This window comes from Macaca thibetana, chromosome 1 (genome assembly GCF_024542745.1).
Source record: "Macaca thibetana thibetana isolate TM-01 chromosome 1, ASM2454274v1, whole genome shotgun sequence".
Classification (NCBI taxonomy): domain Eukaryota; kingdom Metazoa; phylum Chordata; class Mammalia; order Primates; family Cercopithecidae; genus Macaca; species Macaca thibetana.
The window spans coordinates 166,323,237-166,336,657 of record NC_065578.1 but is presented as its reverse complement, the minus strand read 5'-3'; the positions used below and the strand labels follow the sequence as shown (position 1 = coordinate 166,336,657).

Sequence of the window (13,421 nt, the reverse complement as noted above, 5' to 3'; positions counted from 1 at the left end):
GGAGTAAAGAGATATAAACACTTCTAATACCATTTAGCATTCTGTGCCAGACTAAGCCTTTTTTGCCTTTTAGAGTAATGGCTACTTGGGAAGATGATCATTCCATCTCTTTCAATTCAATTTGCCTTTGCGTAAAAGCAATCCCATCAGGTACAGACTAGTTAGACAGCTGCATGGGACTCTCAGCAAAATGTAACAGTTGTCAATAAAAAACTTTGTTCTTTTCCCTTTCTTCGTATCTCAAAATTATCAACTGCTTGTATTGTATTCCCTGCTCACACTCAGCAAAGATGTACATGTCGGGGAAGGGAAGAGTGCTTAATTCTGAGTTTCTGCTAGCATCAGGAGAATGAGACCTTAATAATTTGTATCAATGATGCAACTGAGGAGAACCAACTCAGAAAATTATTTCCAGCTGGTAATCTAGTACAGAGAAAACAAGTAAAGGAAAAGGGTAAGTGGGTGGGCTGAATGTTTACAAACCTCATACTTGGCAATGGATTCCTTACAACTAAAGTTCTCTAAAACATTCCCAACTTGTAACTACTTATTATTAAAGAGATTGCATAATGAACCATGGAAATCTTGCAGTGGCAAAAGTTGATCTTTTTTGTCTTTTCTCTGTAGACATTCACAAAGATTTTTAAAGATAAATTATTTAATTTATTTTTAACACACATATTGATATATAATTTACATAGTGCAAAATCCACTTCATTTTCAAGTGTACAATTCAACTATTTTTAGCCATGAGATGAAATGGAAGGGACTACTGATACATAATAGTGCATGGATGAATCTCAAAAGTATTAAGCTAAGTGAGAAAAAGAAAGGATACAATTAGAAAGTGGTTATCTCATAGTTACTCTGAGGTTTGGGAGCTATAAAATATAATTCCTACATTTCTAGAATACTGTTTTCAATTTCTATGCTTATCATGGGCTCTGTGTAAAGAAAAGCTGTATACTTCAATCTAATTTGACTCAGCTTTGATAAATGATCAACTATAAGACTTGTAAAATAAAAGATAAGATGCTTTATATATTTTTGTAGAACCTATTATCCAATGAATATAATTTTAATACAACCTATACACCAATACTGTCAGTAAATTGTGTACATAAATATGTATATTAACTTTTAAATTCACAAAATTTTATCGTCTTTAAAATAATACATTATAATGATAAAGGTAGACTGTAATAACAGCCAATGAGATGTTCTCAAATAAAAATAGGTCTAACTAAATATTGTTAATATGTTTTTCATAGGATTTAAATGATGAGAAGGATATATATAGGGAAATATATTTTTCTCTTCTAATTAACTGTTACAGCACAAAGAAAGCACTGATTGTCAGACTATTTTTTAATAGTACTCAATTTATTAGCAAACACTGATTGGTAAATTTTATTCCTATAATGAAACTTTCTTAGTTGAATTGTATATCATATGGCATAAAAAAGCAATCCTCAATTTTATTTTGTTTCAGAACTTTGTGATATGCCAGTTTTTGAGAATTCCAGAGCCAAGAGTAATGGCATGTGGTTTAAGCTCCATGACACATTGGACTATGAATGCTATGATGGATATGAAAGCAGATATGGAAACACCACAGGTTCCATAGTGTGTGGTGAAGATGGCTGGTCGCATTTGCCAACATGCTATAGTAATTATTTTATTCAAGTATTTCTTTTTACTAGAATTAAATAAATAAATAAATAAAAACATACATATATGTACATATTCATGTAGTACTCATTTGAGTGTGAATTACCTTAAACCTTAAAAAAAAAAAAACCAAGGTTGAAAATGCAAATGTCTTCCTAAGACATCAAATAAGATACAGTTAAGAGTATATAAAAAACTTTATTCAGAAAGTTTCCAATAAAACTATTGATTTTTCTCTACATAAAAAATACTCTTTTTTTCAGATTCTTCAGAAAAGTGTGGGCCTCCTCCACCTATTAGCAATGGAGATACCAAGTCCTTCCCGCAAAAAGTGTATCTGCCACAGTCAGCAGTCGAGTACCAGTGCCAGTCCTCCTATGAACTTCAGGGTTCTCAATATGTAACTTGTAGTAATGGAGAGTGGTCAGAACCACCAAGATGCAGATGTAAGTTCTTAATATTCTGGATCAGCTATTCTGCTGAATGTTTGCCTTTCAGATCTTAATATGTAAGTGTATAAGCTTGGAAAATTTCATGTAAATGATGACAAAGTTTCTTTTTTAAAACAGGATTGTTCAGAGACATCAATTTGTTAATGGATACAATCAGTCTTCAAGAATGACATTGATGTATTGCACACATATGAAATATGGCATCTCAACTTAAGATCAGTAATCATTTTCACATTATTAACATTTAGGAAAAGAGTTTTCAAAGAGTTTTGAAAACACTGTTTTAAAAACAATGAACTTGGAGCCAACCCAAATGTCCATCAATGATATACTAGGTAAAGAAAATGTGGCACATATACACAATGGAATACTATGCAGCCATAAAAAAGGATGAGTTCATGTCCTTTGCTGGGACAAAGATGAAGCTGGAAACCATCCTTCTCAGCAAATTATCACAAGAACAGAAAATCAAACACCACATATTCTCACTCATAAGTGGGAGTTGAACAAGGAGAACAGGTGGACTCAAGGAGGGGAACATCACACACCAGTGCCTGTCACAGAGTAAGGAGCTAAGGGAGGGATAGCACTAGAAGAAATACCTAATGTAGGTTATGGGTTGATGGGTGCAGCACACCACCATGGCACATGTATACCTATGTAAAAACACTGCACGTTCTGCACGTGTACCCCAGAACTTAAATTATAATAAAAACCATGAATGATTAACTAAAATCCTTCTTGAAAACCTGAAATGCATCCTGAGAGAGCACATAGCTAGTTAACACTGAGAAGTTCTTTCTCTGATTATTGTTCTGTCTTATATTTTACCAGTATTTCTAGCAAGAAAGAAAGAAATTAAAGGAAAGGTCAGCCATTTCTAAAACCCCATGTTTTCTGTCTTTACCTTTATCTACTCTCCCTTCATCCCAGAATCAAAATGAATACATGAAAAATCCCTCAAGTCAGTAATATAGGTATACTTCCAGAATCTGTTCTCCAAGTCCTATGAACTTGAAGCAACACAATTCAAAACATATGAGCCAAAATAATTATGGCAACAACAAGAAAACCTAACAGAAATTTTGCCACAAGTTTCTACTAGCCTATAACGTAGAGTCCTGGGATACCCATCAGGCATTGCATATCAAATAACCTATTCCTAACACAGCTCTTAAACTGTAAACTCATGAGTTTTCCAAGTGCTCAGCTTCCTAAGTATAGGATGATACCAGCAGCTCTTTTCTGTGATGTGACTCATTTCCTTTATTATGATGCTATGCTGCCTTTTACCTTTTATATTGACTGATGACGCTGATATCTTGGCTGATCCTACGATGAGCTAAACCTTAATTATTGTCCCCTATTTATGTATTCACTTCTGTATCTACTTTAGAAAGTGTTAGAAAATACATTTGGAGGAGTATTTAGTGCTCAAATAATATTTATTTTTGAATTGTAAATAGCCCCTGAATGTATTGAGAGCTCTTAAACATTTTTGGATTTCAGAAGTGATATGTACTATGTGAAGAAATGTATTTATGTAAGTTCATGAAAGATGTATTAAAATATGACTTGGGGAAGTTTCTAAAGAAATACCAATGTTAATAAGGGCTAGACTTGAGTGCCGAATACTTGCATCAAAAGGAGAGAAAGAGGAGTGAATGACATCATCAAAAATGGAAAGCTTACCATGGAAGAATTGGGCTTAATACATAGGGTACAGGTTGATAGGTGGTGCAAATCACCATGGCACACATTTACCTATGTAACAAACCATCACATCCTACACATGTATCCCAGAACTTAAAAAATTATTATAAAAATTAAAAAAAAAATTCTAAAATAAAACGAACCAGGTGTGGTAGCTCACATCTGTATTTCCAGCACTTTGGGAGGCTGAAGTGGGTGGATCACCTGAGGTCAGGAGTTCGAGACCAGCCTGACCAATATGGTAAAATCCTGTGTCTACTAAAATTACAAAAATTAGATGGGCATGGTGGTGTGTGCCCATAGTGCCAGCTACTCGGGAAGCTGAGGCAGGAGAATTGCTTGAACCTGGGAGACGGAGGTTACAGTGAGCTGAGATCATATCATTGCACTCCAGCTTGGGCAGAAGTGTGAAATTCCATATCAAAAAAGAAAAAAAAAGAAAAAAGAAAACAAAACCATTATGTGGAAGGTAACATAATCAAAACAGTCATCTCTTATATCATTGTCTGTTACAGTGAAACATTATTTATACTATTTTTGTTTTTTGTTACAAGTAATGAAACCTTGTGAGTTTCCAGAAATTCAACATGGAGGTCTGTATTATCAGACTATACGTAGACCATACTTTCCAGTAGCTGCAGGAAAATCTTACTCCTATTACTGTGATGCAAATTTTGTGACTCCTTCAGGAAGTTACTGGGATTACATTCATTGCACACAAGATGGGTGGTTGCCAACAGCCCCATGCCTCAGTAAGTATACCTCTTCACAACAATATGTGCATAAAACTTGCAAAGAATGGAGAGAGAAGAGCAAATAAATGATTACATTGTCTTATATGACAGAAATGGTACCAAGGAAAGAGTTGTTCAAGCAAAAAGACCAAAATGGATTTTTTCTGTTATGAGATCTTTATGAAAATCACATGAGAAATAAATATAGGAACTTTAGGAGAACACATATATATTCTAAACATATTTTATAAAAATTAAAGATAAGTAACATTGAATACTGACTTTTTTGTACATTTAGAGTAGCTTTAGTTTTCCTTCAGTTATACATTATTTTTGAGTATTGATGCAGTTTATTTAAATATTCTAAAAATTATTTTAATATACTATTTTGATTAAATTCATGTCTCTACTTTTTAATCATTTTATGGTCTTTAGGACAATGTATTCTCAGTTATTTGGAGAATGGATATAACACAAAGTATGAAGGGACATATTGACAGGGTCAATCTGTGAAAGCTGAAGTCTGTCCCGACTACCATCTTCCAAATGTGCAGACCACAGTTTCATGTACAGAGGATGATTGGTCTCCTCCTCCCAGATGCATTCGTGGCAGTTAGTCCACTCGTTTGAGATCCCAGTATGTCCGTAACTGTCTGAGATCTAGACCTTTAACAGGAAAATTTTGTATATCAACTCTGAAGCTAAATATATATCTTTTTTATTTTTAAGTAGAAGCCTAGCTAGTTTCCAGTTCCAAAGATGTATGAATATATTTATAATTTCTGGATAATGAGTGGATTCTGTCACTTAATAGTTAAGTAACAATAGAAATATGTCATGAATAACACAAAATAAATAAAATACAGGTGAAAGTAACACTGCTTCAGTATTTATACTGAAATCATGCTAAATGCATTGATTTAAGTAGTTTATAAAATTATAGCATTAGCTAAACAATAAATATAATGCTTGCTCAAAGGTCACTTGTACATCTCTCACAATTATACGACATTTATTGTTATAGTTAGTGATCTGTTGCTTTAAATTAAGACTCATCTTCTGTTATAGCTGACTTTCACTTTTTAGGCAAAGGAGTCTCTGAAAGTCGTTTTCGTGTATTGCTTGCAATTTACAAAACATTCCATTATAGAAACCGCATGATAATTATTATATAATTGAGATGAAAGACATGGGAATCTCCTTACAGCTTGTAGGAGCAACTATCCTCAACAATAGCCTAAGCCATAGGCACCAACTCTATCATTAATTTGCCTAATAAATATTGTTGTGTGTCAAGTACTTTATAGATATTGAAAATAAAATTGTTAACAAGAGAAACTGAACACTGTAGTTTAGAGACTGGAAGAGATTAATAGGAAAGTAGGCAAGAATAGATCAGAAAACTCATGATTATGACAAAGGCTATATTATAAATATGTATCATCTATAACATGATTTCTTTTTCTTTCAGATAGTAAAATTGGTCCATTTACATTTTTTTCTAATTACTAATTAGAAAAGAACATGTACACTACTAGTATCTTAGAACATAACATTACTAAAATAATTAATATCTTATGCATATACCCGTTAGTAATGTGTAGAACACATACATTACTAATATATAAAGAACAAACACATTACGAATGTAGTAGAACTTCTTTTGGCAATCTTGTTTGCTTTCTTTTTTCTGTTTATATTTCCACATTCCTCTCAAATACCACGTCTCTATGTGTTTAAGCACCCACTTAAGATGACAACCATTTTCAATTGTTGGAGATAAAGGATTTACAAAATTACTCACTTGCCTGTGGTAGCAGTGTGTACATTATCTTTGCCTGGGAAATGGCATTTGACTTAACGAGGTGTAAGACACCTTAATAGTACCAAAAATACTTAGGTTGTTGCAAAGTAGCCAGAAAATCTTCCAAAATATCATTAGGGACTTGAGAGTCTGCTAGATCTGCATTTTTCAAGGCCTGCCACAACTCTGTTGACAGTCTCAAGGATTCTTTGCTTTTATTCTGCCTTTCCCTGTGTTTTCAACATTTCCTTCAAAAATTCGTGGTTTCCTTTTAAGAACACTGATGTTTAGGAAACTTCCAGTTTTGCTGTTTTCAATTCATTAACAAATGTTTCATTGTTTTGCCATATTGCCATGTTTTTACTTGTTCCCTTCTATAAAAGAAGTATTCAACAAATACATATTTTTTCTCTACTTTTTCTATTTTAGGAACATGCTCAAAATCAGATATAGAAATTGAAAATGGATTTATTTCTGAATCTTCCTCTATTTATATTTTAAATAAAGAAATGCAATATAAATGTAAACCAGGATATGCAACAGCAGATGGAAATTCTTCAGGATCAATTACATGTTTGCAAAATGGATGGTCAGCACAACCAATTTGCATTAGTAAGTGATTTACATATTCCCATTCAGTTTCTGTCAGCTTCTTTCCTCTCTTTGAGATGATAGTGTTTTACTCAAAAATATAGAAAACACTTTTAGGAGTAAAGAGATACAAATACTTCTAATACCATTTAACATTCTGGGCCAAACTAAGTCTTCTGCATTTTTAGAGTAATGGCTACTTGGGAAGATGATCATTTCATCTCTTACAACTCAATCTGCCTTTACATAAAAGCAATCTTATAATGTACAGACTAGTTAGGCAACTGCATGGGAATATCAGCAAAATGTATTAGTTGCCAATAAAAACTTTGTTCTTTTGTCTTTATTTGTATTTCAAAATTATCAACTGCTTGTATTGTATTCCTTGCTCACACTCAGAAAAGATGTACATGTCAGGGGAGAAATGAATCCTTAATTCTGAATTTCTGCTAGCATCAGGAGAATCAGACCTTAATAATTTGTATCGATGATGCTACTGAGGATATCCAATCAAAAAATTATCTCCAGCCTATTGTTTACTACAGAGAAAACAAGTAAAGGAAAAGGGTAGGTGGGTGGGTTGAATGTTTACAAACCTCATACTTGCCAATGGATTCCTTACACGTAAAGTTCTCTGAACATGCTCGACCTTTACTTATTATGATAAAGAGATTGCATAATGAACAAAGGAAGTCTTTCAGTGCCAAAATTTGATTTTTTTCTTTCCTTTTTAGATATTCACAAAAAGTTTTAAAGATAAATTGCTTAATGTATTTTTAACCCAGAGGACTGTTGTATAATTTACATACTCCAAAATCCACTTCTTTTTCAAGGGTACAATTCAACTATTTTTGGCCATGAGATAATATGGAACCTTGATACATAATACAACATGGATGAATCTCAAAAATATTAAGCTAAGTGGGAAAAAAGAAAGATATACTTACAAAGTGATTATCTCAAAGTTACCGTAGGTTTTCCAGACTGTATCAATTCCTACATTTCTAGAATACTGTTTACTATTTCTATGCTTATCATGGACTCTGTGTAAAGTGTATACTTCAATTTTACTCAGCTTTGATAAATGATGTACATTAAAACTTGTAAAATAAACGATAGGCTGCTTCATAAATTTGTATAGAGCTTATATCTAATTAATATAATTTTTATCTAACATATACACCCTTACTGTTAGTAAATAGTTACATAAATACATAAATAGTTACATTTAAATTCACAAAATTTTATCATCTTTAAAATTCACGAAGCTTAAAATCACAAAAATTTTTTATTTTTCTCTTTCTTTTCTTTTTTTTTTTTTTTTATTGAATTGGAGTCTCCCTCTGTCTCTCAGGCTGGAGTGCAGTGATGTGATTTCAGCTCACTGCAAGCTCCGCCTGCTGGATTCAAGCCATTCTCCTGCCTCACCCCTCTGAGTAGCTGGGATTACAGCTAATTTTTGCATTTTTTGTAGAGACGGGGTTTACCATGTTTTAAATTCACAAAATTTTATCATCTTTAAAATACTACATTGTAGCATCGTAATATAGACTTTAATAACAGCCAATGAGATTTTCACAGATAAAAATAGGACTGACTAAATGTTCTTAATATGTTTTCACAGAATTTAAATGATAAGAAGAATATATAGAGAGAAATATATTTAACTATTGTAGTTAACTATTATAGCACAAAAAGCACTGATTATCAGACTATTTTTTAACAGTACTCAATTTATTAGCACACACTGATTGGTAAATTTTATTCCTATAATGAAACTTTCTTAGTTGAGCTGTACATCATATGGCATAGAAAAGCAATCCTCAATTTTATTTTGTTTCAGAATTTTGTGATACGCCTGTTTTGGAGAATTCCAGAGCCAAGAGTAATGGCATGTGGTTTAAGCTCCATGACACATTGGACTATGAATGCTATGATGGATATGAAAGCAGATATGGAAACACCACAGGTTCCACAGTGTGTGGTGAAGATGGCTGGTCACATTTGCCAACATGCTATAGTAAGTATTTTATTCAAGTATTTCTTTTTATTAGAATTAAATAAAATAATAGACAACTGCATATGTATATGTACACATATAAGTGTGCACATATATATACATATATATGTAGTCCTCATATGAGTGTGAATTATCTTGAGACAAAAAAAAAAAAACAAGGTTGAAAATGCAAATGTCTTCCTAAGAAATCAAATAAGAGACAGTTGAGAATATATGAAAAGCTTTATTTAAAAAGTGTCTGATAAAACTGTTGATTTTTCCCCACATATAAAATATTTCTTTTTCAGATTCTTCAGAAAAGTGTGGGCCTCCTCCACCTATTAGCAATGCAGATACCAAGTCCTTCCCGCAAAAAGTGTATCTGCCACAGTCAAGAGTCGAGTACCAATGCCAGTCCTACTATAAACTTCAGGGTTCTCAATATGTAACATGTAGTAATGGAGAGTGGTCAGAGCCACCAAGATGCATAAGTAAGTTCTTAATATTCTAGATTCTGAGAAAATCAGAGTAATAAGTTTGATACGTGCTTATTGATACTAGAATTTTGATGGGTTATTACCCTAGAACTGTGTTCACAAACAGCTATTCTGCTGAATGTTTGCCTTTCAGATCTTAATATATGTGTATAAACTTGGAAAATTCCATGTAAACAATGACCAAGTTTCTGTTTTAAAACAGGACTGTTGGCCTGGGGTGGTGGCTTATGCCTGTAGTCCCAGCACTTTGGGAGGCCAAGGCAGGCAGATCACGAGGTCAGGAGTTCAAGACCAGCCTGACCAACATGGTGAACTCATCTCTACAAAAAAATATAAAAATTTGCCAGGCATACTGGCACGTGCCTATAATCCCAGCTACTCAGGAGGGTGAGGCAGGAGAATCGCTTGAACCCAGCAAGCGGAGCTTGCAGTGAGCTGAAAACACGTCACTGCACTCCAGCCTGGGCGACAGAGCAAGACTCCATCTCAAAAAAAACAAAGAAAAGAAAAGAAAAAGAGAGAAAAAACAAACAAACAAGAATGTTCAGAGTCTGCAATTTGTTAATGAATACAATGATTCTTCAAGAACAACATCTGTTTATTGCGTACATATGAAATGCAGCATCTCAGTTTAACAACAGTGATCATTTTCACATTATTAAAACTTAGGTGAAGAGTTTTCAAACAGTTTTGAAAACATTGTTTCAAAAAACCACGAGCTATTAAATCCTACTTGAAAACATGAAATTCTTCCTGATAGAAAACATACCTGGTTAACCTGAGAAGTTCTTTCTCTGATTATTATTCTTACTTATATTTTATCAGTATTCCTAGCAAGCAAGAAAGAAATTAATGGGCACTACAGCCATTTCCATAACCCAATGTGTTTCTATTTTTACCTTATTCTCCCCTTCCCTTATACCAGAATCAAAATGAATACACTAAAAACCCCTTAAGTCTGCAATATAGGTATACTCTCAGAATTTTGTCCCGCAAATCCTATGAACTTAAAGCAACACAATTCAAAATAAAAGCTACAGTAATTATGGCAACAACAAGAAAACCTGACAGAAAATTTGCCACAAGTTTCCTCTAGCCTATGCGGTAGGGCCCTGGGATACCCATCAGGCCTTGCATATCAGATAACCTATTCCTATCACAGCTCTTAAACTGTAAGTTCATGAGTTTTTCAAGTGCTCAAGTTCCTAAGTACAGGATAATACAAGCAATTCTTTTATGTGATGTGACTCATTTCCTTTATTTTGATGCTATGCTACCTTTTACCTTTCATATTGACTGAAGACATTGATATTTTGGCTGATCCTAAAATGGGCTAAATGTTAATTATTGTCCCCTATTTATGTAACCACTTCCGTAGATGATCGTGTCCAAGTTTGAGCTCCAAACTATGCAAGTGGCAAGACTGCAGAGGAAAATTAGTATCCTCAAATCAAAATAGTTTACAAGTATCTTCAAACCTGATTTCATAGAAAAGTGTTAGGTTTCAGAGATAAATTCTGAGTCTTAAATTTGATTGAGGATATGGACACTCCTAAGACGCGTTTCACAGCAAAAGCATTACCTCTTCTCACAGTCAAGAACAGGAAGGGATTATAATTATCTGAAGATATAAGATCAGTTCCATGATACAAGCAAGACTTTCTGTCTTCAAAACTAAAGAAGCAAAGAGCATTCAAGCAGAGAATTCTAGGGAAAAAGGCAACCTTATGGAAAATATTACATACACATATGGCATATTAAAGCAATGAGGAAAACTTTCCCGGGCAGCAGGAAACTTTAGAAAGTTTTGGAAAATATGTTTGGAGAAATATTTAGAGTTTGAATAATATTTATTTTTGAATTGTAAGCAGCCCCTGAATGTATTGAAGAGCTCTTAAAAATTTTTGAATTTCAGAAGTGATATGTACTATGTTAAGAAATTTATTTAAGTAAGTGCTTGAAAGATGTATTAAAATATGATTTGGGGAAATTTCTAAAGAAATACTAATGCTAATAAGGGCTAAACTAGAATGCAGAATACTTGAGTCAAAAGAAGAGATAGATGAGTGAATGATATCTTTAAGAACTGAAAGTTTTATCAGGTAAGAATTAGGTTTAATACCTAGGGTATGGGTTGACAGGTGCAGCAAACCACCATGGCACACATTTACCTATATAACAAACCTGCACATCCTGCGCATGTACCCTGGAACTAAAAAAAAAAATTATAAATGTTTTTAAAAAAGAATTTTATAAAAGAAAACCCATATGTGGAAGTAACATTATCTTGCCGATTTTACAGATGAAGGCATAGTGAGATAGAGTAATTTGTCCATAATCATGTAGGGATTCAAATTAACTCTTGTGTGCTTATCCTTGCCTCTCTTTAAAATAGAAAATGAAGATGACAGGGATAGATGATGGTGATATATAGAGACATAATTGATAGATATTGAGGTATATTTATGTATGTATGTATATAGAGAGAGTTTCATTTTAATAGATGACTATTAGAAAGATTTAGCTTTCTACAGTTCTGTTTCTACATCATGGGCATAAGAGAAAAATAGAAACATAGAATTAAGCTAGCAAAATGTGAGTACATTTGGAGTGTTTGTAGTCATGGATGGTCGAATAGAGGGGAAAGAAGGATAAATAACCAAGACTCCAACAGAACATATTAGCATAATCCTTTTTGGTATGAAGTCACTAGGGTGGACATAACATGTTTTAGGGAAGAAGAGTTCAGGTTCTAGAGAAAGACTGCCAGAGTCCACGTTTATCACCCTCACCTGATGATCTCTGCTGTGACATTGGGGAAGTGCAACTGAACTTACTATATTTGTAAAATGCTAAAGTCAGTATGTAGCACAAGTTAATAACTATTAACTATTTGGATTATTTTATAATTTTATTTTACCCTAAAGTGTTCATTAGGATGCATTTTATTGCATGAAAAGGGAAGATTATGATTGTTAATTGATTTTTTTCTGCTTTCAGATCCATGTATAATAACTGAAGAAAACATGAATAAAAATAACATACAGTTAAAAGGAAAAAGTGACAGAAAATATTATGCAAAAACAGGGGATACCATTGAATTTATGTGCAAATTGGGATATAATGCAAATACATCAATTCTATCATTTCAAGCAGTGTGTTGGGAAGGGATACTGGTATATCCCAGATGTGAATAAGAACATTGTTACCCTAAATGTATGTCCAGCTTCCACTTCTCACTCTTGTAGTCTCAAAGCTTGCAAAGATAGCTTCTGATATTGTTGTAATTTCTATTTTATTTCAAAGAAAATTAAAATAATAGTTTCAATTTGCAACTTAATATGTTCTCAAAAATATGTTAAACTAAATTATTGCTTATGCTTGTACTAAAATAATAAAAACTAGCCTTATATTGGACTTCTTATCAATGAATTAGTAACTATAGAAACAGATAACTGAATGGCTTTCTGCATATTGTATAGTATACCTAGACATAGAAACAAAATGACTTTAGAATTTATTTGGGGAAGTAACAATACCATAAAATTAGATATTAAAGTTGTAAGTGAAAATAAACACACTATAGTATTCCCTTATTGCAGCCATGGTCCTCTAGATGCAGTTAACCAAATAGGGCCATTTTTATTAAAAGTAGTGTTTCCTGTCAAACACTGACATTATATCATTATCATAATTTAAAGGAAATAGTACTGAAGAAGGTGAATTATTATCATTTTCCTGTGAAAAAAGAGAAGAGGTTTTGCTAACCCTTTCAGAGCATTGGGAATACAGCCGGAAGTGCATTAAATGTATATATTAACTTGGGCAATGTTGACACTTTAGGATGCTGAAGCCAGGTACACTAATCCTAGCATTTTGAGAGGTCAAGCTGGGCAGATCATCTGAGGTCAAAAGTTCGAGACCAGCCTGGCCAACATGGTGAAACCCTGTCTCTACTAA

General features: G+C 33.2%; 1 protein-coding gene across 14 annotated transcripts in view; it reads left to right on the top strand.

Annotated features, from left to right (window-relative positions):
* CFHR4 (complement factor H related 4) overlaps positions 1-12,871 on the top strand; it is a 46,122-nt gene extending 33,251 nt beyond the window's left edge. For 7 of the 14 annotated variants that reach the window (XM_050782532.1, XM_050782588.1, XM_050782573.1 and 4 more), the window contains 7 exons: positions 1,493-1,669; positions 1,935-2,117; positions 4,391-4,588; positions 6,804-6,986; positions 8,809-8,985; positions 9,273-9,455; positions 12,462-12,871. In XM_050782532.1, the coding sequence (XP_050638489.1) occupies positions 1,493-1,669; positions 1,935-2,117; positions 4,391-4,588; positions 6,804-6,986; positions 8,809-8,985; positions 9,273-9,455; positions 12,462-12,658 (1,298 nt within the window). In that variant the 3' untranslated portion in view covers positions 12,659-12,871. Of the gene's footprint in view, positions 1-335; positions 455-1,492; positions 1,670-1,934; positions 2,118-2,240; positions 3,946-4,390; positions 4,589-6,803; positions 6,987-8,808; positions 8,986-9,272; positions 9,456-12,461 lie in introns of those variants that run through there. The other 7 variants (XM_050782591.1, XM_050782624.1, XM_050782555.1 and 4 more) reach the window with 5 other exon arrangements.
* Positions 12,872-13,421: the final 550 nt, after the last annotated feature.